Genomic DNA, 23080 nt, shown 5'->3' with positions numbered 1-23080 from the left:
GCCCAGGGTGGGGGTACTTAGGCCCTGCCCCCTAGACAGTGCCAAAGGTAGGGATGGGGTCCCACTGCCACTCTGCATCAGAATGGGGATGGGAGGGAAGCCAGCAACCGGGGTGGGCTGGGGGAGAGGGGGGGTGTGGTGTGGGGTGAGGTTGGCCACAGTCAGGCAGTTGGGAGGTTGGGGAGGCAGTACTGCAGGGGTCCCAAGTTGGCTAGCAAATGGGAAGCTAACAGATTGGGGCCACTGTGTGTGTGCAGAGGCCTGTTGGTTTCAGCCTCTCAGGTGGGAATAGGCTCTGCCCCCTGAAATCTAATGATATGCTGGTGGCCACTGAAAAACCCAATATGAATTACTCCAGTTTTCCTGCAAGTTCAACACTTAGAATTTTTTTCGGAGAACTCCGCCAAAAGGTCCTTGCTAATTTTCACTTAGTTTTTCTTTCTGCCACCCTGAAAGTGTCAAGTTCCACATTTGTGCCCAGATGGTCATTATGCTTGTGTGAGCTTTAACAATACATTCTCAGCAGGTGAAGAGAGACATCATAACTGAGCCAAATCCTGAACTCAACCAGCAACCATACGTGCACATAGAGCCACAGAACCATAGAAAATTACTGCTCAGAAACAGGCCTTTTGGCCCTCCTTGTCTGTGCCGAACCATTTTTGCCAAGTCCCACTGACCTGCACTTGGACCATATCCCTCCATACCCCTCTCATCCGTGAACCCATCCAAATTTTTCTTAAATGTTAAAAGTGACCCTGCATTTACCACTTTATCCGGCAGCTCATTCCACACTCCCACCACTCTCTGCATGAAGAATACCTCCCCTAATATTCCCTTTAAACTTTTCTCCTTTCACCCTTAACCCATGCCCTCTGGTTTTTTTCTCCTCTAGCCTCAGTGGAAAAAGCCTGCTTGCGTTCATTCTATCTATACCCATCAAAATCTTTTACACCTCTATCAAATCTCCCCTCATTTTTCTATGCTCCAGGGAATAAAGTCCTAACCTATTCAATCTCTCTCTGTAACTCAGCTCCTCAAGTCCCGGCAACATCCTTGTGAAGCTTTTTTGCACCCTTTCAACCGTATTTACATCCTTCCTGTAGCTAGGTGACCAAAACAGTACACAATACTCTAAATTCAGCCTCATCAATGCCCTGTACAACCTTACCATAACACTCCAACTTTTATACTCGATACTCCGATTTATAAAGGTCAATGTACCAAAAGCACTCTTTATGACCCTATCCACCTGTGACGTCACTTTTAGGGAATTCTGTACCTGTATTCCCAGATCCCTCTGTTCAACTGCACTCTTCAGAGTCCTATCATTTACCCTGTACGTTCTACTTCGGTTTGTCCTTCCAAAGTGCAATACCTCACACTTGCCTGCGTTAAATTCCATTTGCCATTTTTCAGCCCATTTTTCTAGTTGGTCCAAATCCCTCTGCAAGCTTTGAAAACCTTCCTCACTGTCCACTACACCTCCAATCTTTGTATCATCAGCAAATTTGCTGATCCAATTTACCACATTATCATCCAGATCATTGATATAGATGACAAACAACAATGGACCCAACACTGATCCCTGTGGCACACCACTCGTCACAGGCCTGCACTCAGAGAAGCAATCCTCCACAACCACTCTCTGGCTTCTTCCACTGAGCCAGTGTCTAATCCAATTTACTACCTCGCCATGTATACCTAGACTGAACCTTCCTAACTAACCTCCCATGAAGCACCTTATCAAAGGCCTTGCTGAAATCCAGGTAGACAACATCCACCACCTTCCCTTCATCTACTTGCCTGGTAACCTCCTTGAAAAACTCTAATTGGTCAAACGTGACCTACCACGCACAAAGCCATGTTGACTCTCTAAGTCCCTGTCTATCCAAATATTTGTAGATCCTGTCCCTTATCACACCTTCCAATAATTTGCTCACCATTGACGTCAAACTTACTGGCCTATAGTTTCCCAGATTTCTTTTGGAACCTTTTTTAAACAATGGAACAACATGAGCCATCCTCCAATCATCTGGCACCTCTCCCGTGAATACCAACATTTTAAATGTGTCTGCCAGGGCCCCTGCAAGTTCAACACTTTGGATTTTCCTTCACTCTGTCTGCCAAAGCAACCTCATATCTTATTTTAGCCCTCTTGATTTCCCTCTTAAGTAGCTTCTTGCATTTTTCATACTCCTCAAACATCTGATCTGTTCCTTGCTGCCTATACATTACATATAACTCTCTCTTCCTCTGAATCAGTGTTACAATCTTCCTCAAGAACCAAGGTTCCTTATTCCTATTTACTTTGCCTTTAATCCTGACAGGAACGTACAAACTCTGCATTCTCAAAATTTCTCCTTTGAAGGCCTCCCACTTTCCATTTACATCCTTACCAGAGGATAGCCTGTGCCAATCCACACTTCCCAGATCCCTTCTCATTTCATCAAATTTGGCCTTTTTCTGGTTCAGAACTTCAGCCCGAGGACCAGATTTATCTTTATCCATGATCAGGTTGAAACTAATGACATAATGATCACTGGATCCAAAGTGTTCCCGCAAACTCACATCCATCACCTGCCCTAACTCATTTCCCAATAGGAGACCCAATATCGCATCCTCTCTAGTTGGCACCTCTATATACTGATGTAGAAGATTCTCCTGAACACATTTTACAAACTCTACCCCATCTAAACCTTTAACAGTATGTGAGTCCCAATCTATATGTGGAAAATTCAAATCCCCTACTATCACAACTTCGTGTTTCTTGCAGTTGTCAGCTATCTCTCTGCTGATTTGCTCCTCCAATTCTCGCTGACTATTGGGTGGTCTATAATACAACCCCATTAATGTGGTCATACCTTTCCTGTTTCTCAGCTCCACCCATAGGACCTCTGTAGACAAGCTCCCTAATCTATTCTGCCTGAGTACTGCTGTAACATTTTCCCTGACCAACAATGCCACCTCCCCACCTTTTATCCCTCTGTCTCTATCACACCTGAAACATTGGAACCCTGGAACATTGAGCTGCCAGTCCTGCCTCTCCTGTAGTCGAGTTTCACCAATGGCTTTAATGCCATATTTCCACGTGTCAATCCACTCCTTCAGCTCATCTGTCTTCCCCACAATACTCCTGGCATTGAAGTAGACACACCTCGATAGATTATTTCCACCACACTCAACCCTTCCATTTGTGATTTTGCTTGAACTAACCTGTCTTTTTACCCCTGCTCCACTATCTGCCCTGGCACTCCAGTTCCCATCCCCCTGCAAATCTAGTTTAAACGCTCCTCAATAACACTAGCAAACCTCCCTGCAAGTATATTGGTCCCCTTGTAGTTTAGGTGTAACCCGTCTCTCTTGTATAGGTCCCACCTGTCCCAAAAGAGGTCCCAATAATCTAAGAATCGGAAACCCTGCCCCCTGCACCAGTTCCTCAGCCACATGTTCATCCGCCCAAGCATCCTGCTCTTACCGTCACTGGCACGTAGTGCAGGTAGCAATCCTGAGATTACTACCCTCGGGGTCCTGCTTTTTAACTTGCGTCCAAGCTCGCAATACTCTCTCTTTAGGACCTCCTCACTCTTCCTACCTACGTCATTGGTACTGATGTGTGTCATAACATCTGGCTGATCACCTTCCCACTTTAGAACGCTGTGCACGCAATCAGAGACATCCCTGACCTTGGCACCCAGGAGGCAACAAACCATGTGGGAGTCTCTGTCCCGACCATAGAACCTCCTGTCCGTACCTCTGACCATTGAGTCCCCTCTCACTACCGCTCTCCTCTTCTTCCTCCCACCCTTTTGCGCTGCAGAACCAGACTCAGTATCAGAGTTCTGGCTGTCGCAGCTTGTCCCAGATAAAGCATCTCCCACAACAGTATCCAATTCAGTATACCTGTTGTAGAGGGGAATGGCCACAGGGGAACCCTGCTCTGCCTGTCCTTTCACATTTCCATTTCCTCTCCTTACAGTAACCCAATTTCCTGTGCTCTACTGCTTAAGTGTAACAACCTCCCTAAAGCTACTGTCTATATACTTCTCATTCTCCCGAATTAGATGGAGGTCATCAAGCTTCTTCTCCAGTTCCCTAACATGTTTTGCTAGCAGCTGCAGCAAGATGCATCTTTTGCAGGTGTTGTCGTCATGGATACTGGAGGTCTCCCTGATCTCCCACATCCTACAAGAGGAGCATTCCAACATCTTGCCTGGCATTTTTTATTTTTTTTTTAAACTCTGGGGGGAGAAAACAAGAATAACCTTTCTGAAAAGAGAGAAAAAAACCTACTTTCACCTCTGCCTGTTCTCGTCGAAGCCTGTTATGAGCCAAAGCCCTTCAGCCTTCACTCTGCTCCCTGTCACTCCGCTGCCCGCTGTATGGAGTGGCCTGCTCTTTAAACCTCCCACTCACCACTGGCTGACGTCAGGCGCCTGCACAGCCTTGAGAGAGAAAAAAAAATGTGCAGGAGTAGTTGCTACTTTCAGACTGAGAACCCTAATTGTTATTTTATTGCATTTTTGTCCTCCCTGTGCGTTGTTTTTAATGCCGCTGAGGCCGAAATGTCCGTGTTCGGTTATATTGCTAAAGTCGGGATCAAACTTGAGTTCTTAGTTTGTATAGTTTAGTTACAGAATGGTTAAATGCTGAGCCAGCAATGAAAGCAAAATAGCTGGCAGCTCTTGAAGCCCAGGTCTGTGCACAGGCTATCTCTGTAAACTTTCTTTTCTGTCCAATTTCCCCTCTGTCAGGTTAATCAGTTGTAAGCCTTACATTTGAAATCTGTTTGCACTTAACTCGCCAAACATCTCTCCACAGAGAATTTGAGGAATATTTTCAATTTGAATAGCTGAACACTTGTAAATTGTACAGTGAAGTGTTTTTTCCCTGCATTATCAACATATCTAAGCAAACCATGAAAATTGTTTCTACAACTTAATTTGAAAATTTCAGCTTCATAGGGGATGTAGTGGCATAGTGGTATTATCTCTGGACAGGTAATCCAGGTACTCAGGATAATGAGACTCTGGAAAATTGGATTTGAATCTCATCATGGAAGATGATGGAATTAACCATGATGATGACCATGAAACCATTGTCAATTGTCAGAAAAACCCATCTAGTTCATCAGTGTCTTTTAGGGAAGGAAATCTACTGTCTTTACCAGGACTGGCCTATATGTGACTCCAGACCCCATAGCAATGTGGTTGGCTCATAACTCTACCCTGAAGTGGCCTAGCAAGCCACTCAATTTGCCCATTTAGAGTTGGGCAACAAGTGCTGGCCTGGCAGACAGCAAGTGCTGGCCTGGCTAGCAACAACCCAAAGTTTGGATTTGACTTTCAAGGATTCGGGGTGGCATGGTAGCATAGTGGTTAGCACTGCTGCTTCACAGCTCCAGGGACCTGGGTTCGATTCCTGGCTCGGGCCACTGTCTGTGTGGAGTTTGCACATTCTCCTTGTGTCTACATGTGTTTCCTCCGGGTGCTCTGGTTTCCTTCCACAGTCCAAAGATGTGCAGGTTACGTTAATTGGTCATGCTAAAATTGTCCCTTAGTGTCTTGAGATGCATCGGTTAGAGGGATTAGCAGGTAAAATATGTAGGGATATGGGGGTAGGGCCTGGGTGAGATTGTGGTTGGTGCAAACTTGATGGGCCAACTGGCCTCTTTCTGCACTGTAGGGTTTCTATGATTCTGCGTAGAACTACTTGCTTCCAGGCGTGGCTGTGTTAGTATGTATTTCCCTTGGACTACAGTATGACAAAGAGAATGAGCAGAGGCAGAGCAGATAATTTCCTAGAAGGGAGAAGAGAAATAAGGGAAAAGGGCTGTCACTATGAAGCCTGTTCAGGGAGCAATTTATCTACCTGAAGTTCAGCAAGGAACAGTATATTGGACATCTCTGCTTCATTACAGATATACTCAATGAAATTTGCCACCTAGGTAGCCTCAGAGCAGAGTGAGGATTAAATTGCCAGGGATCTGCCTAGATACAGATGATGTTGTCTTCATTTCTTTCTGATGCCTTATCTTTGATGTCTTCTCTGGCTCCTTCTTTGTATCCTCCCCAGGTCTCCCTGTGCCCAGCTTCGCATGGAGCTCCCTGTTAATTTTAGAAGGCTTCCCTCAGCCATTCTCATGTGAAAAATGGTTTGAATATTGTGAATTAATAGCCTGCCTCCACGAAAATGAAGGCCTCCCTCAGAGTGGCTTCAGGACCCAGAAACAGTCCCAATTTCCATTTCCCAACCTTGGAAGGAAAATCAGACATAAGAACATAAGAAATAGGAGCAGGCGTAGGCCATCTGGCCCTTCAAGCCTGCCCCGCCATTCAGTAAGATCATGACTGATCTGTCGTGGCTCAGTTCCACATTCCCGCCCTCTCCCCATAACCCTTAACCCCCTCTCTTATCAAAAACCCATCAACCCGCGTCTTAAAAATATTTAGCGAGGTAGCCTCCACCACTTCAACAGGCAGAGAATTCCAGAGATTCACCATCCTTTGAGTGAAGAAGTTCTTCCTCAACTCCGTTCTAAACCGCCCCCCCCCCCCCTTTATCTTGAGGCTGTGCCCCCTAGTCCTACTGTCCTTTCTGAACGGGAAGAGTCTCTCCACCTCTATCCTATCCATCCCATTCATCATCTTATACGTCTCAATGAGATCTCCCCTCATTCTTCTAAACTCTAACGAGTACAAGCCTAGTTTATTCAGCCTCTCCTCATAGCTCAACCCCCTCAACTCCGGCATCAGCCTAGTAAACCTCTGCACTCCCTCCAAGGCCAAAATATCCTTGCGTAAGTACAGCACCCAAAACTGCACACAGTACTCCAGCTGCGGCCTCACCAATGCCCTATACAGCTGCAGCAAGACCTCCCTTCTTTTATATTCAATCCCCTTCGCTATGAAGGCCAGCATCCCATTTGCCTTCCTGACCACCTGCTGCACCTGCAAGCTGGGTTTTTGCGACTCATGCACAAGGACCCCGAGGTCCCTCTGCACCGTCGCCTGCTGCAGTTTTTCGCCACGTAAGTAATAATCCTTCCTATTATTCATTAGCTCAACCCCCTCAACTCCGGCATCATTCCTACCATTATTCCTACCAAAGTGGACCACCTCGCACTTGCCAACATTAAATTCCATTTGCCAGTTCCTGGCCCATTCGCCCAGCCTATCTAGATCCTTCTGCAGACTCTCCACACCCTCCGCGCAATTTGCCGTTCCACCAATCTTGGTGTCATCAGCAAATTTCGACACCATACACTCGGTTCCCTCCTCCAGATCATCTATATAAATGGTAAATAGCTGAGGCCCCAGCACCGACCCCTGGGGCACTCCACTAGTCACCAACCGCCAATCCGAATAGCACCCATTAACCCCCACTCTCTGCCACCTATTTGACAACCAATCCTCTATCCACGCTAACACCCTACCCCCAACTCCATGCCCCCTGACCTTCTGCAATAACCTCTTGTGAGGTACCTTGTCAAACGCCTTCTGAAAATCAAGAAAGACCACATCCACCGGCTCTCCTCTATCCACCGCCCTAGACACATCCTCACAGAACTCCAATAAATTTGTCAGACACGACTTCCCCTTAACGAAACCGTGCTGCGTCTGCTCTATCAAGCAATTCCCCTCAAGAGGCCTCGCTATTTCCTCCTTGATGACGGATTCTAACATTTTACCTACAACAGACGTTAAACTAACTGGCCTATAATTCCCTGCCTTTTGCCTGCCACCCTTCTTAAACAACGGCGTAACATTAGCCGTTTTCCAATCTTCCAGCAGATGCTAAGAGCTGAAGGAAACAAACTTCTTGTGCAAAATGATAGCATAGTAAAACATTTCGTCTGAATAAATGTGTTAACATGTTAGATTGTTTCTGCTAGTCACTGAGATGGTCATAAGAAAACAAACATGAAGAACATACTGCAAATTAAATAACACTTGTTTGCAACGAATAAGAGTTTACATTGGTTTTTACACTCATTTAAATTTAAAGTTTAGTACATTGGTCTAATTGTACATGTCTATCGTAATGGGGTGATGGTGATGCTGGTTAAATTCAAATCACTATGGAATAATACTTCTTAAAATATCAAATGCAATAGCAAGTTATTGGTGTCCATTTGTTTACAGTTTAACCATTGAATATAGACTAATAGAAATTACTGCAAAGAAGAAAATCTATCTAGAACATTGTTTTACTGGTCTTGAAACTGAAGCGAAAATACAGAGAGGTTATTTCTTTTTAAAGTGTTGTATTCACCTTTTTGCAATTAATTGAGTGATTTTGTAGAGTGTACAATACAATGTGTTTCTGGCAGAAATCCACAGAGCACTAGAAATCACAAAACTCGACTATTATGACAACCTGGGCTCAAATGGATTGAGTTACAACCTGAACAAATTTTCCTATTTCAGACATATTCAGAATATTGGTGAGATAAAAACTGATGTGGGCAAAGCTCGAGCTTGGGTGAGACTCTCTATGGAGAAGAAACTGCTGTCCAGACACCTCAAGCAGCTCCTCTCAGACCATGAATTAACCAAGTAAGAAGTACAGTACATTGTTCCCATAACCATCTAGGGTTATCTTTGTTTACTACATTAGTAGCCAGTGTAAACTGTTATATTGAAAAAAAGATTAGTATGGCCAGTAAAAAGTATAAATTTATGCAGCATGTATGATTACAGAATTTTTAATATAGAAAAGTCAACTTGATGGCAGCATAATTTATACTATGGCTGATACCCAATGTATGATGTCTTCAAGTGAGCTAGCATTAACTTGTAGTTTCAAAATGCTGTTAAAACAGGAAAAAGGTTTTTTGCAACTTGGAATACAATCACTATATTGAAGCAGTGTTTGAAGCTTGTAAGATGGAAGTTTAGCCAATGGCAAGATTCGCGCCGGTGGGATCTTCTCATCCAACAATTTCTGACCCCTGCCATGCATTCCCCAGTGATGGAGAATGCAAACAACAGGAAATCCCATTGCTGGTCAGTGGCCAACCATAAAATGTGATGTGAAATCCCACCCAAGATGTTTGATGTATTTGATTTTTGTTGTTAAATTAAGTTACAGTGGGAAAACTCTGATTAAATCTAATTAGTTCCAATAATAAGCATAAGGAACAGAAGAAGAGCTTGTATTTATATAATGCTTTATACCCCAGGGACTTCTCAAATCTAATAAATTGCTTTTGAAGTTTAGTTGCTGATATGTAGGAAAATGTCATTTTGGGCACAGGAAAGCCCAACAACACACCACAAATTATTTAGAGTTAGACTGACTTGAACACTGGGAGAACTCCCTCGTTCCCACTCCCCTGATGAAGGAGCAGTGCTCCGAAAGCTCTTGATTCCAAATAAACCTGTTGGACTTTAACCTGGTGTTGGGAGACTTCTTACTGTGACCACCTCAGTCCAACATCAGCATCATCACATCATTTTTTTTGACAGTGACAAGGGATCTTCAATGTCCATCTAAACAATAGAGAGGGAGTTATTTTAAGATTCCATTCAAAACATAGCACCCCCTTCTAATACAGTCGCTCCTCAATACTGTAGTGATGCACATACTGCAGTTTATGTTCTGGACTGGTAGCTATAAGGACTGTAATTCCATGTGGAGTATGATGTATTTAAGCATAAAAGGGGAATTTTCATCTCTGTAGTTTAAAGTATGTTACCTATAAGAAAAATGTTTTATCATCATGCTATTGTTATTAGTTACAGTAAAAGTTTTAAAGTGTGAAATCTTGACATGTTAACTAGAAGTTCAAGTTGTTCATCCAGCAGAGAGGATACTCCAGTAGCAAGCAATAAAAAAACTAACTTAAAGTAAACCAAGGAAAAGGTTTCATAAAGAAACTTCATTACACCACCACTTAGGCCACACTCTGGGCCATAAATGCCCTCCACATTCCCCATCTGCTTTCTATTTAGATCATTGGTTACATGATAACACAAATTTATTTTTTTAAAGTTATTGGTCTCCAGGAAGATCTTAACTATGAGCACCAAATGCTCACCATACCATCAATGCTCATATCCCATGAAAATTTTTAAAAACATGACTTCCCTTTCATAAAACCATGTTGATTTTCCTAGTCATATTATAATTTTCTAAGTGCCCTATGACCACATCTAGATAATAGATTTTACCATTTCTCCTGCTGATAATGCCACGCTTACTAGACTTTCGTTCCCAATGTTCTCTCTTCCTCCTTGTCTGAATAGTAGAATTGCCACATAATAGATTGTTTAAAAATATTATGAAAGCAACACTTATTTTCTTTATAACGCATTTGATATCCGGATGATGTTAGAAATACAAACAACTTACACTTGCACAGGGTCTTTCATGTCCTCAGGTGATGTCAAGCTGTTTCATAGCCAATTAGTCATTGTATTTAAGCAAGCATGGCAGTTGATTTGTGCATAACAGATAAATGTATTAATATGTTTCAACAGTGAAAGCGTTTGAGAAATAAATGCTGGTGAGGATAGTAGGAGAACTCCTTATATCTTTTCAAATAGTGGCATTGAATATTTTGCTTCCACTGAAACAAGTTTAAAAATGTATGCCCAGTGAAGATCTCATATTCTTAACTTTTAAGATATGAGATGGAATTTTCCCAAGAAGTTTCATAATAGTGTGAAAACAGGAATCTTCCAAGCCAGAACTTTGGGTGAGCTCAATATTCTGGCCTCCTGTCAGTTTTAATGACAGCTAGGAACTTTGTACTGGTGGGAGGGGGGATGATTTGAAAAGTGGGCAGTTGACTGGGAAGAGAACCTCTGAGGGTCAGTCTACCTTTTTGTAATTTCTGCCTAAAGAATTAACTAGGATCTCTGGAAAGGCCTGAAAATCTAAATGTATGAGAGTGGAATGCCCCCTCTTGAAAATATATTAAAAATCCAAAACTACTTGCAAATTTACACCTCCAATTGACTGGGTACTTAGCAGAGCTCAAATAAATAGTCCCTCAGATTTGGTTTCTGTAAGCTGAACACTTAACAGAACCAGTTTATTGCAAATGGGTGTGAGCAGCCTCGATTTACCCATTGTGGCAATGGCTTCAAACTTTGAATCCTTTGTGTGGACAATATAAGTATTAATCATGTGATCATATGATCGAAAGTGACTTAAGATAACAAATCCTGAAGTAAACAAATCCTCCAGCAAGAAGAGAACCCTACCAGAACAACTAGTCAAATTAGGCAGAGAGAGAGAGAGAGCTGCTCAGCCTCCACTCCATCCTTCCAGCCCTCCTTCAAGCCTTTGCCTGCCTACCCAGCTGAGTCTCTGATACCTGCTTCCACCCCACCACTTCTAGCCTTCACATGCCTCCCCTGCCCAGCTTCTATTACATCCTTCCTCCCCCTCCTTCTCCCTCTCTCTCTCTCTCTCTGCCACCACCACCCCCCTCTCCCCCGACATATGCATGCAGCTTTAGCCCTGACACCCAAGCGTAGTCTGCAAGAATGCAAAAGCAGCATCTACTGACCTCAAAGTCCAGGGAGAGTTCTATCTTGCCAGATGATTGCCACTTAAGTACAGTAATGAAACAGAATGTTCTAAATTCCAACTGACGAAGTGCTTAATTTGGAGGGGAACAAGATTTCTGTGTTGGCCTTTTAATAAGCATTCGTGTGATGCACGTGGAGGTCCAAGCTCCAAGGGACATTCAGCTCATCACTGGCTGCCATGAAAGTCAGGAGAACAAGATTGCAACCTAACTTCTGGGAACTGAGTAACTGATTTTTGAGCTCCTGCCAAAAGCTGCTTCCCTGCCCTCACAATTTCCACTACTGATGGGAGTGGAAAGTGCCATCCTAAGAGTTTTCCATGAACCAAATATTAACTGAGATTGAATCTGTGTAAAAGTTATAGAGGGCATGGAATTCTTAAAATACGATCATGAATACCATTTAGCCTCTACATAGCAAGCCCAGCAAGAGATTGGAGAGTTCTGAATTTAGTTTTAGGAAATGAAGCTAGAAAGGTGGAAAGGGTATCTGTGGGAAAGGATTCTGGAGGTAGTGAACATAATTCAGTTAAATTTAGCATTATTACAGAAAAGGGCAAAGAGTTATGAAAAAGGACGAGGAGTAAAAATTCTCAACGGTGAAAAGGTGCAATTATATTAAGCTAAGACGTGATTTGTTAAAAGTGGACAGGAAACAGCTACTTCGAGTGTAAACCTGCATCTGTCAGTAGCCAAGAAGTGATTATGAGAGTTCAGAACAGATGTATTCCCAGAAAGAAAATGGTTTGAATTGCCAAATCTAGTATCTCTTGGATATCAAGGAACTGACATGGTGTGATAATGCAAAAAGGAAAGCATGTACTGTAGAAAGTTTAAAATCCTATTGAAAGTGCAGGGAATGAAATTAAGACAGTCAGGAGAGGGCATCAAAAATATTAACAAATAAAATCGAGGAGAACACATTGATACTTTATAAAGACCAAGTGCACAACTAAGGAAGGAAAAGGGCCTACTGGGGGTGCTAAAGATAATTTGCATGTGGAGGTAGAAGACTTAGGCCATAGTTCTTAAAGAATGGTTTGCATCCCTCCTCGCAAAGGAGGAGGTGATACAGACATTGAAGTTAATGAGGAAGAATACGAAATATTTGAAATGATAAATGAGAGGGGAAATATTAAGTAATTTAGCATCTTTGAAATTGCCAGGTCCAGATGAAATTTATCTCTGGATACATTTAATAATAAAGGAGGAAATAGCTGAGGTTGATGATCCTCTTTTGTTAAAGGATCAGAGGACTCTGAGGATCGGAGGACTGCTAAAATTGTACTGTTGTGTAAAAAGGATGAAAGGGATAGACCAAGTAATTACCAGCCAATCAATCTAACCTAGGTGGTGGGCAAATTATTGGAAAAATTTCTGAGGGACAGTATTGATTATCACTTAGAAAAGCATAGATTAATCAAGCATAGTCAGCACAGATTCGAGGGAAGGTCTTTTCTGGCAGTAACGACTTGAATTTTTTGAGGTGGTAAGGAGGAATGTCACGTGAAGGTAGCGTGGATTTTAATAAGGATTTGGACAGGGTCCCAAATAGTAGACCAGTCAGGGAAGTAAAAGTCCATAGGAATTAAGAAAAGTAGAAGCTGAATCCAAAATTCGCTCTATGGCAGGAGGCAAAAGATATTAATTGACAGGTATTTTTGTGATTTGGAAAGCTGTTTCCAGTGGGGTTTTGCAGGGCTCACTGCCCGATCTCTTGCTTTCTGTGGGATGATTTATGTATCAATGATTTGGACTTAAAGGTGGAAAGCATGATTTAAAAATTTGCAAATCTTACAAAGGTTGGCTGTGTGGCTAATGGTGATGAAGAAAACTAGACTGTGGGAAGATATCAATGGATTGGTTGGGTGGGGACAAAAGTGGCAAATAGAATTCAATCTGGTGAAGCATTAAGGATGCACTGGGGAGGAAAATCAACACAAGGAAACAAACAACAAATCTTAAAAATGTAACAGAATAGATTGCACATCCACAAATATCTGAAGCTATTAGGACGAAGAGATTTGCTGATTAAGAAGGTATATGGAATAGCTTCTTCTTTTATTAACCAGGGCATAGAATTTATTAACCAGGGCAAGCATGAAGATTGTGCTGGAAGTTTTAAAACAATAATAAACCACAGCTGGAGATTTAATTCCAGTTACTACATTACAAAAAACATGTGATTGCAGTAGAAGATACAGAGGAGCTTTGCAAGGATGTTGCTGTTCATTGATGGCTCGGTTGGTAACACACTTACCTCTTGAGTCAGAAGACTGAGAGTTCAAATTCCACTCCAGGACTGGAGCATAAAAATCCAGGCTAATTTTCAGTGCAGTACTGAGAGATTACTACACTATTGAGGTACCATCTTCCAGATAAAACCTTAAACTGAAGCCTCATCAGTCCTCCCAGATGGACATAAAAATTACCATTGCATTATTTTGAACAAGAACAGGGGAGTTATCTCTGGTGTCCTACCTGATATTTATCCCTTAGTTAATGTCACAAAAACAACTTATCTTGCATTATACTTTTTTTACTTGTAGGAGCTGGTGTGTGTAAATTTGCTGCCATGTTTCCTGCATTACAACAGTGACCTGTACTTCAAAAGTATTCCATTGGCTGTAAAGCATTTAGCGACATCTTGAGTTCGTGAAAGGAGCAGTATAAATGCATGTCTGTCTTTTACTTTCTTTCAGGACTGGAAAATTTTAGCTGAGGAAAAAAAATGATAGCCTGAGATTGTTTTCTTTGGAACAGAAGTGATGATTTAACAGGTGTACAAAATTGAGAAATCTAGATGCAATGGATAGGAAGGACATGCTTCCCTTGGCAAAAAGGTCAACAGCCAGAGGGCATTGATATAGGTAGAAGGATCAAAGCAAATTCAGAAGAAATTGTTTTCATACAGAAGGTGGTCAGGCCTAGAACTCGCTGCCTGAAAGGTTAAGTAAAGGTAAAAATTCTTTCTTATTTCATTTAAAAAATACTTTAAGTACAATAATCTAAATCCTACAGGTGAATCCCCCCCCCTGCCTGTGCCCCCGCGCCCTCATCAGTCTACTCAATCATCTGTAAAGTGATGGAAGGGGTCATCAATATTGCAATCAAGCAGCACTTGCTTAGCAATAACCTGCTCACTGACATTTCGGGCCATTAAGCTCCCGACCTCATTGCAGCTTTAGTTCAAACATGAACAAAAGAGTTGAATTCCAGAGGTGAGAGTGATTGCCCTTGATATCATGGCTACATTTGATCGAGTGTGGCATCAATGTGCTCTAACAAAACTAGAGTCAATAGGAATCGGGGAAAATTCTTGGTTGGTTGGAGTCATACTGGGGCCTAGGAAAATGGTTGTGATTATTGGAGGTCATTTATCTTAGGTTCAGGACATCACTACAGGAATTCTTCAGGGTAGTTCCCAAGGGCACCTTAACTGCTTCATCAATGACATAGTCTTTTCCCAGGTAAGGGAGTTGAAAATTAAAAGGCATAAATTCAAGGTGAGAGGGTAGAGATTTAAAAGGGGATTTGAGGGGCAACTTCTTCACACATAGGATGGCACATATATGGAATGAGCTGCTGGAGAAAGTGGTTGAGGCAGATTCAACAGCAACACTTAAAAATCATTTTGATAAGTACATAGATGGGAAAGGGCCAAACATGGGCAATTGGGTCTAGTTGGGAGTGCACCATGATCAGCGTGGACCTGTTTCTGTACTGGATTGCTCAATGACCTTCTTTCTACCATAAGGTCAGAATTGGGGATGTTCTCTGTGCAATGTTCAGCACCATTTGCAACACCTCAGATACTGAAGTAGTCCATGTCCAAATGCAACAAAGACCTGGACAATGTCCAGCCTGACAAGTGGCAAGTAATATTTGCGCCATATAAGTGTGAGGCAATGACTATCTTCAAAATGGCTTTTTACGCTTATGTGAGAAATCAAAGAATGACCAGGGTGAGGTTAGGGCCGGTCAAAGATAGTAGTGGGAGCTTGTGCATGGAGTCTGAAGAGATAGGAGAGGCGATGAGTGAATACTTTTCAGTATTCACCAAGGAGAGGGGCCATGTTTTTGAGAATGAGAGTATGGTACAGGCTGATAGGCTAGAGGAGGTAGATATTCTGAGAGAAGATGTATTAGCAATTTTGAAAAACCTGAGGATTGGTAAGTCTCCTGGGCCAGGTGGGATATATCCTAGGATTCTTTGGGAGGCATGGGAGGAGATTGCAGAACCTTTGGCTTTGACCTTTGAGTCCTCACTGTCCACAGGGATAGTGCCAGAGGACTGGAGAGTGGCGAACGTTGTTCCTCTGTTCAAGAAAGGAAATAGGAATGTCCTTGGTAATTATAGGCCAGTTAGTCTTACTTATGTGGTTGGTAAGTTAGTGGAAAAGGTCCTGAGGGATAGGATTTATGACCATTTGGAAAGAGGCAGCTTAATCCGGGATAGTCAACACAGATTCATGAGGGGTAAGTCTTGCCTCACAAATTTGATTGAATTCTTTGGGGAAGTAACTAAGTGTGTAGATGAAGGTAGAGCAGTTGATGTCGTATACGTGGATTTTAATAAGGCGTTTGATAAGGTTCCCCATGGTCGGCTCACGAAGAAAGTAAGGAATTGTCGGATAGAAGGAAATTTAGCCAATTGGATAAGTAACCGGCTATCTCATAGAAGACAGAGGGTGGTGGTGTATGGAAAATTTTCAGACTGGAGACCAGTTACCAGCACTGTACCACAGGGATCAGTGCTGGATCCTCTGCTATTTGTGATTTTTATCAATGGCTTGGAGGAGGGGGCTGAAGGGTGGGTCAGTAAGTTTGCTGATGACACCAAGATTGGTGGAGTAGTGGATGAGGTGGAGGGCTGTTGTAGGCTGCAAAGAGACATTGGTAGGATGCAGAGCTGGGCCGAGAAATGGCAGATGGAGTTTAACTCTGGTAAGTGCGAGGTGATTCATTTTGGGAGGACAAATTTGAATGTGGATTACAGGGTCAATGGCAGGGTTCTGAGGAATGTGGAGGAGCAGAGAGATCTTCGGTTTCATATCCACAGATCTCTGAAGGTTGCCACTCAAGTGGATAGAGCCGTGAAGAAGGCTTATAGAGTATTAGCGTCTATTAACGGGGTTAGAGTTTAAAAGTCGTGGGATTATGCTGCAACTGTACAGGACCTTGGTGAGACCACCTTTGGAATATTGTGTGCAGTTCTGGTCACCCCACTATAAAAAGGATGTGGAAACATTGGAGAGAGTGCAGAGGCAATTTACCAGGATGCTGCCTGGTTTGGAGGGTAGGTCTTATGAGGAAAGGTTGAGGGAGCTAGGGCTTTTCTGTTTAAAGTGGAGGAGGATGAGAGGCAACTTAATGGAGGTTTATAAGATGATGAGGGGGATAGAAAGAGTGGACGTTCAGAGATTATTTCCTCGGGTGAATGTAGCTGTTACTAGGGGGCATAACTAAAAGGTTCATGGTGGGAGATATAGGAGGGATGTCCAAGGTAGGCTCTTAGAGAGTGGTTGGGATGTGGAATGGACTGCCTGCTATGATAGTGGAGTTGGACACTTTAGGAACTTTCAAGCAGTTATTGGATAGGCACATGGAGCACACCAGAATGATAGGGAGTAGGATAGCTTGATCTTGGTTTCGGACATAGCTTGGCACAACATCGAGGGCCAAAGGGCCTGTACTGTGCTGTACTGTTCTAAGTTCAAAAGGAGAGAATCTAGCCTCTTTATATTCAATGGCATTACCATCACAGAGTCTCCCACTATTAACGTCCTGGGATTCCCATTCACCAGAAACTGAACTGAACCAGCCATATACATACTGTGTCTAGAAGAGTAGATCAAAGGCTAGGAATCCTGCAGTGCGTAATGCACCCCCTGACTCCCCAAAGCCTGCTCTCAATCCACATGGCACAAGTAAGGAGCGCGATGGAATACTTTGCTATAAAGTTGATAAGTGCAGCTGCAATAATACTCATGAAGCTTGACACCATTCAGACAAAGGAGCCCACTTGATTGGCATCCCTGCCGCAAACATTCACTGCCTCCGCCACCAAAGTACAGTAGCAGCTGTCTGTACCATTTGCAGAATGCACTGCAGGAACTCACCAAGGCTTTTTAGCACTACCTTCCAAACCCACAACTACTATCATCTAAAGGGATAAGAGCAGAAAATGCATAGGAACACTGCCACCTAGAAGTTCCTCTCCAAGTCCAACATCCAAAGATATGCAGGTTAGGTTGATTGACCATGCTAAGTTGACCGTAGTGTCAGGGGGATAAGCAGGGTAAATGTGTGAGGTTACGGGAATAGGGCTTGGGTGGGTTTGCAGTTGACATATACTGAATGGGCCAAATGGCCGCCTTCTGTACTGTAGGGATTCTACGATTCTAAGTCACTCACCATCCTGCCTTGGAACTGTCGCTTGGTCAAAATCCCGGAACTTCCTTCCTAAAAGCACTGTACTTGAACCATTGCAGTCCATGTGGTGTAAGAAGGCAGCTCACCAACGTCTATCGAGGGCAACGAGGAATGAGTAACGAACGCTGGCCTAGTCAGCAGCACCCACATCCCTTGAATGAATATAAAAAATCTCACAACTGGAAAATGAGGTTCTTAGGATAGCTCTTTATAGTTAGCAAAGGCATGATAGGCTGAATGGTTTCCTTTCCAATTTTAAGTAAATACATGCTCCAATTTCATCACATTTTAAAAGACCTTACTGCCTTCTCCTGTAGTCCTTTGTCATGCATTTGATAAAAATACTTATATTTCTAAGTATCAGCTTGGCTCATTATTAATACTCTCATTTAAGTGACAAGTCCCGAGTACCTCAGTATATTGTATTCTTTTTTGTTCTGTAATTTTCCCCATGCTTCTATAAAAAATCACTCCTTCAACAATGTAGCACTTTATATATATTGAAGTGTTCGGTACTTGAATCCAGAACTCCTGTCACTTAGTTGACAGTGTTAATAATGTACCAAGCTGATACTTAGAAACATAAGTATTTTTATCAAATGCATGACAAAGAAATATTGGAGAAGGCAGTAAAATCTTTTAAAATGTGATGAAAATGGAGCATTATTTATTTAAAATTGACAGGCTGTCTCAGTAATTCAGCCTATCCATAACACCTGCTCATTAATAATTTTTTTTTGGAGCTTTTTTAGTACTCATTACTTCATAGTGATCTGAAATAGTTGTGAATTTTCATTGTTTGGAAGTAGAGTTTCAAAAGCTTTTGTTATTTGTTTCTGTAAGTTGCCAAAATTATCTTTGTTTATCTGAACATTTACTTAATATCATGTTATTGTTTGATTAGTGTTAAAAACATTGCAGCTTTTGTAAAACTTAAAATCGTGAAACAATTTTTCTTTGGTTGGAATATTTTTTGATTATTCTCAGATTTCAGATTTTATGTTTATGCTGATAGTGTGTTATATTTTGAAACTGCAGCTTTTTAAAAATACAGCTGTTCTTGGGATGTGGGCAATACTGACCAATTTTTATTATGGATCCCTAGTTGCCTTCAAAATGTGATGGTGAGACATCTTGAATTGCTGCAGTCAGTGTGATTATTTTCCCACAATAGCGTTCACTTTCATCACCATTTAGTAATTGTTAATATATCTTCTTTCCCCTTTGTTTTTCTTGTCTTTACTTGGACTGTGACTCAAAAAAATCATCAAACGTGCAAAATCAAATACATGCTGATTTCTATGTTACCTAAACTACAGTGGCTGTAATTTAAAGTGGACCAGCCTGTTTGACTTTGATTATATTTGAATAATCTGTGATGTAAGTTGTTCCATTTTATTTATTCATGGTGTGCAGAGGTTAAAAATAACTGGGTCATGTCTGCCTTGTTAGTTTTGTGACTGTTATGAAAAGAGAAGAAAAATTCTATCGAATGTGCATAAAATGTATCTATCGTAGAAAACAAGGAGGGAATTTTAAACATACATGCTTGGTACCTTCCTGACTTCACAAGCAAAACACTAAACAGCAGATTGTAGAAATGATGGTGGCTGTGCTATAGAGTGATACTTTTCCTTTGAATACTTTTGGTTTAGAGCAGTTTCTTGCCCATATTTTCCCCTTCCATTCTTTCTTTCTCTCCTAAAGACAATGATAGAAAGAACAAGGTTATAGACAGTCATCTGGTTTTATTTCCAATTGCTATTTCTTATTTGCGAACTTAGACAGTAGACAGTTAATATAATTGGGGCTTTTCCTAGTAGTTGTTCATGTGTTCAAAGCTAGACCTTAAGCACACAGGAGTTACTTATGAACTGAAACCTACGTCCTTATTTAATGTATATGGTTAGCACATGCAGATTTACAATTAACTCCTAATTGCTGTAAATGATTTTCTGAACTGTATATGGTAACACACTGCCAGATCAGTGCTAAATACAAAACTGCTTGGTTTGACTGGTTTACAGATGAAATATACAGAAGTAAGACACCTAGCAAAAATGAAACTATAAAGTGCTTAACAATAACAAAAAAATACAAGCGATTATGGTGAGCTACATCCTTATCTGTTGTCAGCCGGTGGTGCTCCTTTTAGAAGTCTTCGCCTTCTCTCTTTGATAGACCTTTTAAAATGAGATGTTGCACATGGATAATGTAAATTCCAGCTTGTCCAAAGAAGTGCCACTCAATGGCACCTTTAATCCTAGCATCTGCCATCTTTGAAATGAACCCTGTTTCTTAAACCTTGGTTCTACTTTAATAGATATACAACTATCGTACAACTGTGTTATATGGATAATTGCAGAGTTATTCATTGTATTATCCCTGGATTAATAGAAATTGTTCTGCGTTCCATGGTTATGATGCTAAAGACAATTCAACCTTTAAAATTACTTTTTGAATGGGAGTCCAGATAATGTCCTTATAGAAAACATGCAGTGCAGAAGGAGGCCATTCAGCCCATCGAGCCTGCAGCGACAACAATCCCATCCAGGCCCTATCCCCATAATCCCATATATTTATCCTGCTAATCCCCCTGACATTCGAGGGCAATTTACCATGGCCAGTCAACCCACACATCTTTGGACTGTAGAGGAAACCGGAGCACTGGAGGAAACCCACGCAGACATGGGGAGAATGTGCAAAGTCCACACAGTCATCTAAGGCCAGAATTGACTCTGGATCCCTGGCGCTTTGAGGCAGCAGTGCTAACCACTGTGTCACTCTGGCATTCTGTGCTCGTTTGTCACTGGGTATAAATCCTTGTGCCCCTTACAAAACCATTTCAGAAAAACTATCTGCGCAAGAATTTTAGCAGTTCAGGAGAAAACCTATCACCACTTCCCAGTGGTAAATTTGATGCAGAGATATGTGGCTTTGCTCGCATCACCTACATGCTGTAAACAAACAAAACAAAATTATATACGATTCCATGTACTGTTGACATAGAAGGCTTACCTTTTTATGTAATAAGCCGTGGATAACGAAGGAGGTGAAGGAAAGTGTTAAATTAAAAGCGGAGGAATTTAGAGTAGCTAAGAGCAGTGAGCGAGAAGAGGATTGGGAAAGGTTTAAATGTCAACAAAGATTGACAAAGAAGTTGATAAAGGAGGGTAGGAGAAGCTATGAAGCTGGGCTAGCACTTAATATAAAAAAGGATAGCAAGAGTTTTTATAAATATATAAAAAGGAAGAGGCTGGCTAGGGTGAACGTTGGTCCTTTAGAGGATGAGAAAGGGGACCTAGTGGTAGGGGATGGGGATATGGCTAAGGTATTGAATAACTTTTTTGTTTCTGTCTTCACGGAGGAGGACATGAATAATTTGCCGGGGGTTAGCGATGGAAAGGTGGTAGGACTGGAGGGTCTTAATGACATTACTGTTACTAGAGAGGTGGTGCTCGACAGACTGGAGGGGCTGATTGTGGACAAGTCCCCAGGACCGGACAGAATGCATCCGAGGGTTCTGAAAGAAATGGCGGAGGTGATAGTGGATGCCTTGGTGGTTATTTTCCAGACGTCGCTGGATTCCGGTGAAGTGCTGGAAGATTGGAAAACAGCTAATGTTACGCCGTTGTTTAAGAAGGGTGCCAGGCAAAAGGCGGGGAATTATAGGCCGGTTAGTTTAACGTCTGTGGTAGGTAAAATGTTAGAATCCGTCATTAAGGAGGAAATTGCGAGGCATCTTGAAGGGAATTGCTTGATAGGGCAGACGCAACACGGTTTCATTAAAGGGAAGTCGTGTCTGACAAATTTACTGGAGTTCTATGAGGATGTGTCTAGGGCAGTGGATAGAGGAGAGCCGGTGGATGTGGTCTTTCTGGATTTTCAGAAGGCGTTTGACAAGGTACCTCACAAGAGGTTATTGCAGAAGGTCAGGGGACATGGAGTTGGGGGTAGGGTGTTAGCGTGGATAGAGGATTGGTTGTCAAATAGGAGACAGAGAGTGGGGGTCAATGGGTGCTATTCGGATTGGCGGTTGGTGACTAGTGGAGTGCCCCGGGGTCGGTGCTGGGGCCTCAGCTATTTACCATTTATATAGATGATCTGGAGGAGGGAACCGAGTGTAGGGTGTCGAAATTTGCTGATGACACCAAGATTGGTGGAACGGCAAATTGTGCGGAGGGTGTGGAGAGTCTGCAGAAGGATCTAGATAGGCTGGGCGAATGGGCCAGGAAATGGCAAATGGAATTTAATGTTGGCAAGTGTGAGGTGGTCCACTTTGGTAGGAAGAATGGTAGGAAGGACTATTACTTACGTGGCGAAAAACTGCAGCAGGCGACGGTGCAGAGGGACCTCGGGGTCCTTGTGCATGAGTCGCAAAAACCCAGCTTGCAGGTGCAGCAGGTGGTCAGGAAGGCGAATGGGATGCTGGCTTTCATAGCGAGGGGGATTGAATATAAAAGTAGGGAGGTCTTGCTGCAGCTGTATAGGGCATTGGTGAGGCCGCAGCTGGAGTACTGTGTGCAGTTTTGGGCGCCGCACCTGCGCAAAGATATTTTGGCCTTGGAGGGAGTGCAGAGGAGGTTTACTAGGCTGATACTGGAGTTGAGGGGGTTGAGCTATGAGGAGAGGCTGAATAAACTAGGCTTGTACTCGTTAGAGTTTAGAAGAATGAGGGGAGATCTCATTGAGACAGATAAGATGATGAATGGGATGGATAGGATAGAGGTGGAGAGACTCTTCCCGCTCAAAAAAGACAGTAGGACTAGGGGGCACAGCCTCAAGATAAAAGGGGAGGCGGTTTAGAACGGAGTTGAGGAGGAACTTCTTCACTCAAAGGGTGGTGAATCTCTGGAATTCTCTGCCCGTTGAAGTGGTGGAGGCTGCCTTGCTAAATATTTTTAAGAAGCTGGTTGATGGGTTCTTGATAAGAGAGGGGATTAAGGGTTATGGGGAGAGGGCGGGAAAGTGGAACTGAGCCACGACAGATCAGCCATGATCTTATTGAATGGCGGGGCAGGCTCGAAGGGCTAGATGGCCTACTCCTGCTCCTATTTCTTATGTTCTTATGTTCTTATTTCTCTATCTACCTGGCTGAGGACA

General features: G+C 42.5%; 1 protein-coding gene across 4 annotated transcripts in view; it reads left to right on the top strand.

Moving 5' to 3' along the window:
- dennd5a (DENN/MADD domain containing 5A) overlaps positions 1 to 23080 on the top strand; it is a 305895-nt gene that overhangs the window by 238106 nt on the left and 44709 nt on the right. For all 4 annotated transcript variants that reach the window (XR_013886802.1, XM_080190209.1, XM_080190208.1 and 1 more), the window contains one exon: positions 8430 to 8558. Coding sequence is in view for 3 of the 4 variants with exons in the window: in XM_080190209.1 (XP_080046335.1) it covers positions 8430 to 8558 (129 nt within the window). In the remaining variant the exon portion in view is untranslated. The remainder of the gene's footprint in view (positions 1 to 8429; positions 8559 to 23080) is intronic.

The sequence above is a fragment of the Carcharhinus amblyrhynchos genome, chromosome 6, assembly GCF_965287045.1.
Source record: "Carcharhinus amblyrhynchos chromosome 6, sCarAmb.v2.hapA, whole genome shotgun sequence".
NCBI classification, from domain to species: domain Eukaryota; kingdom Metazoa; phylum Chordata; class Chondrichthyes; order Carcharhiniformes; family Carcharhinidae; genus Carcharhinus; species Carcharhinus amblyrhynchos.
Note: the sequence above shows the minus strand (reverse complement) of the source record. Positions and strands in the feature narration are given on the sequence as shown.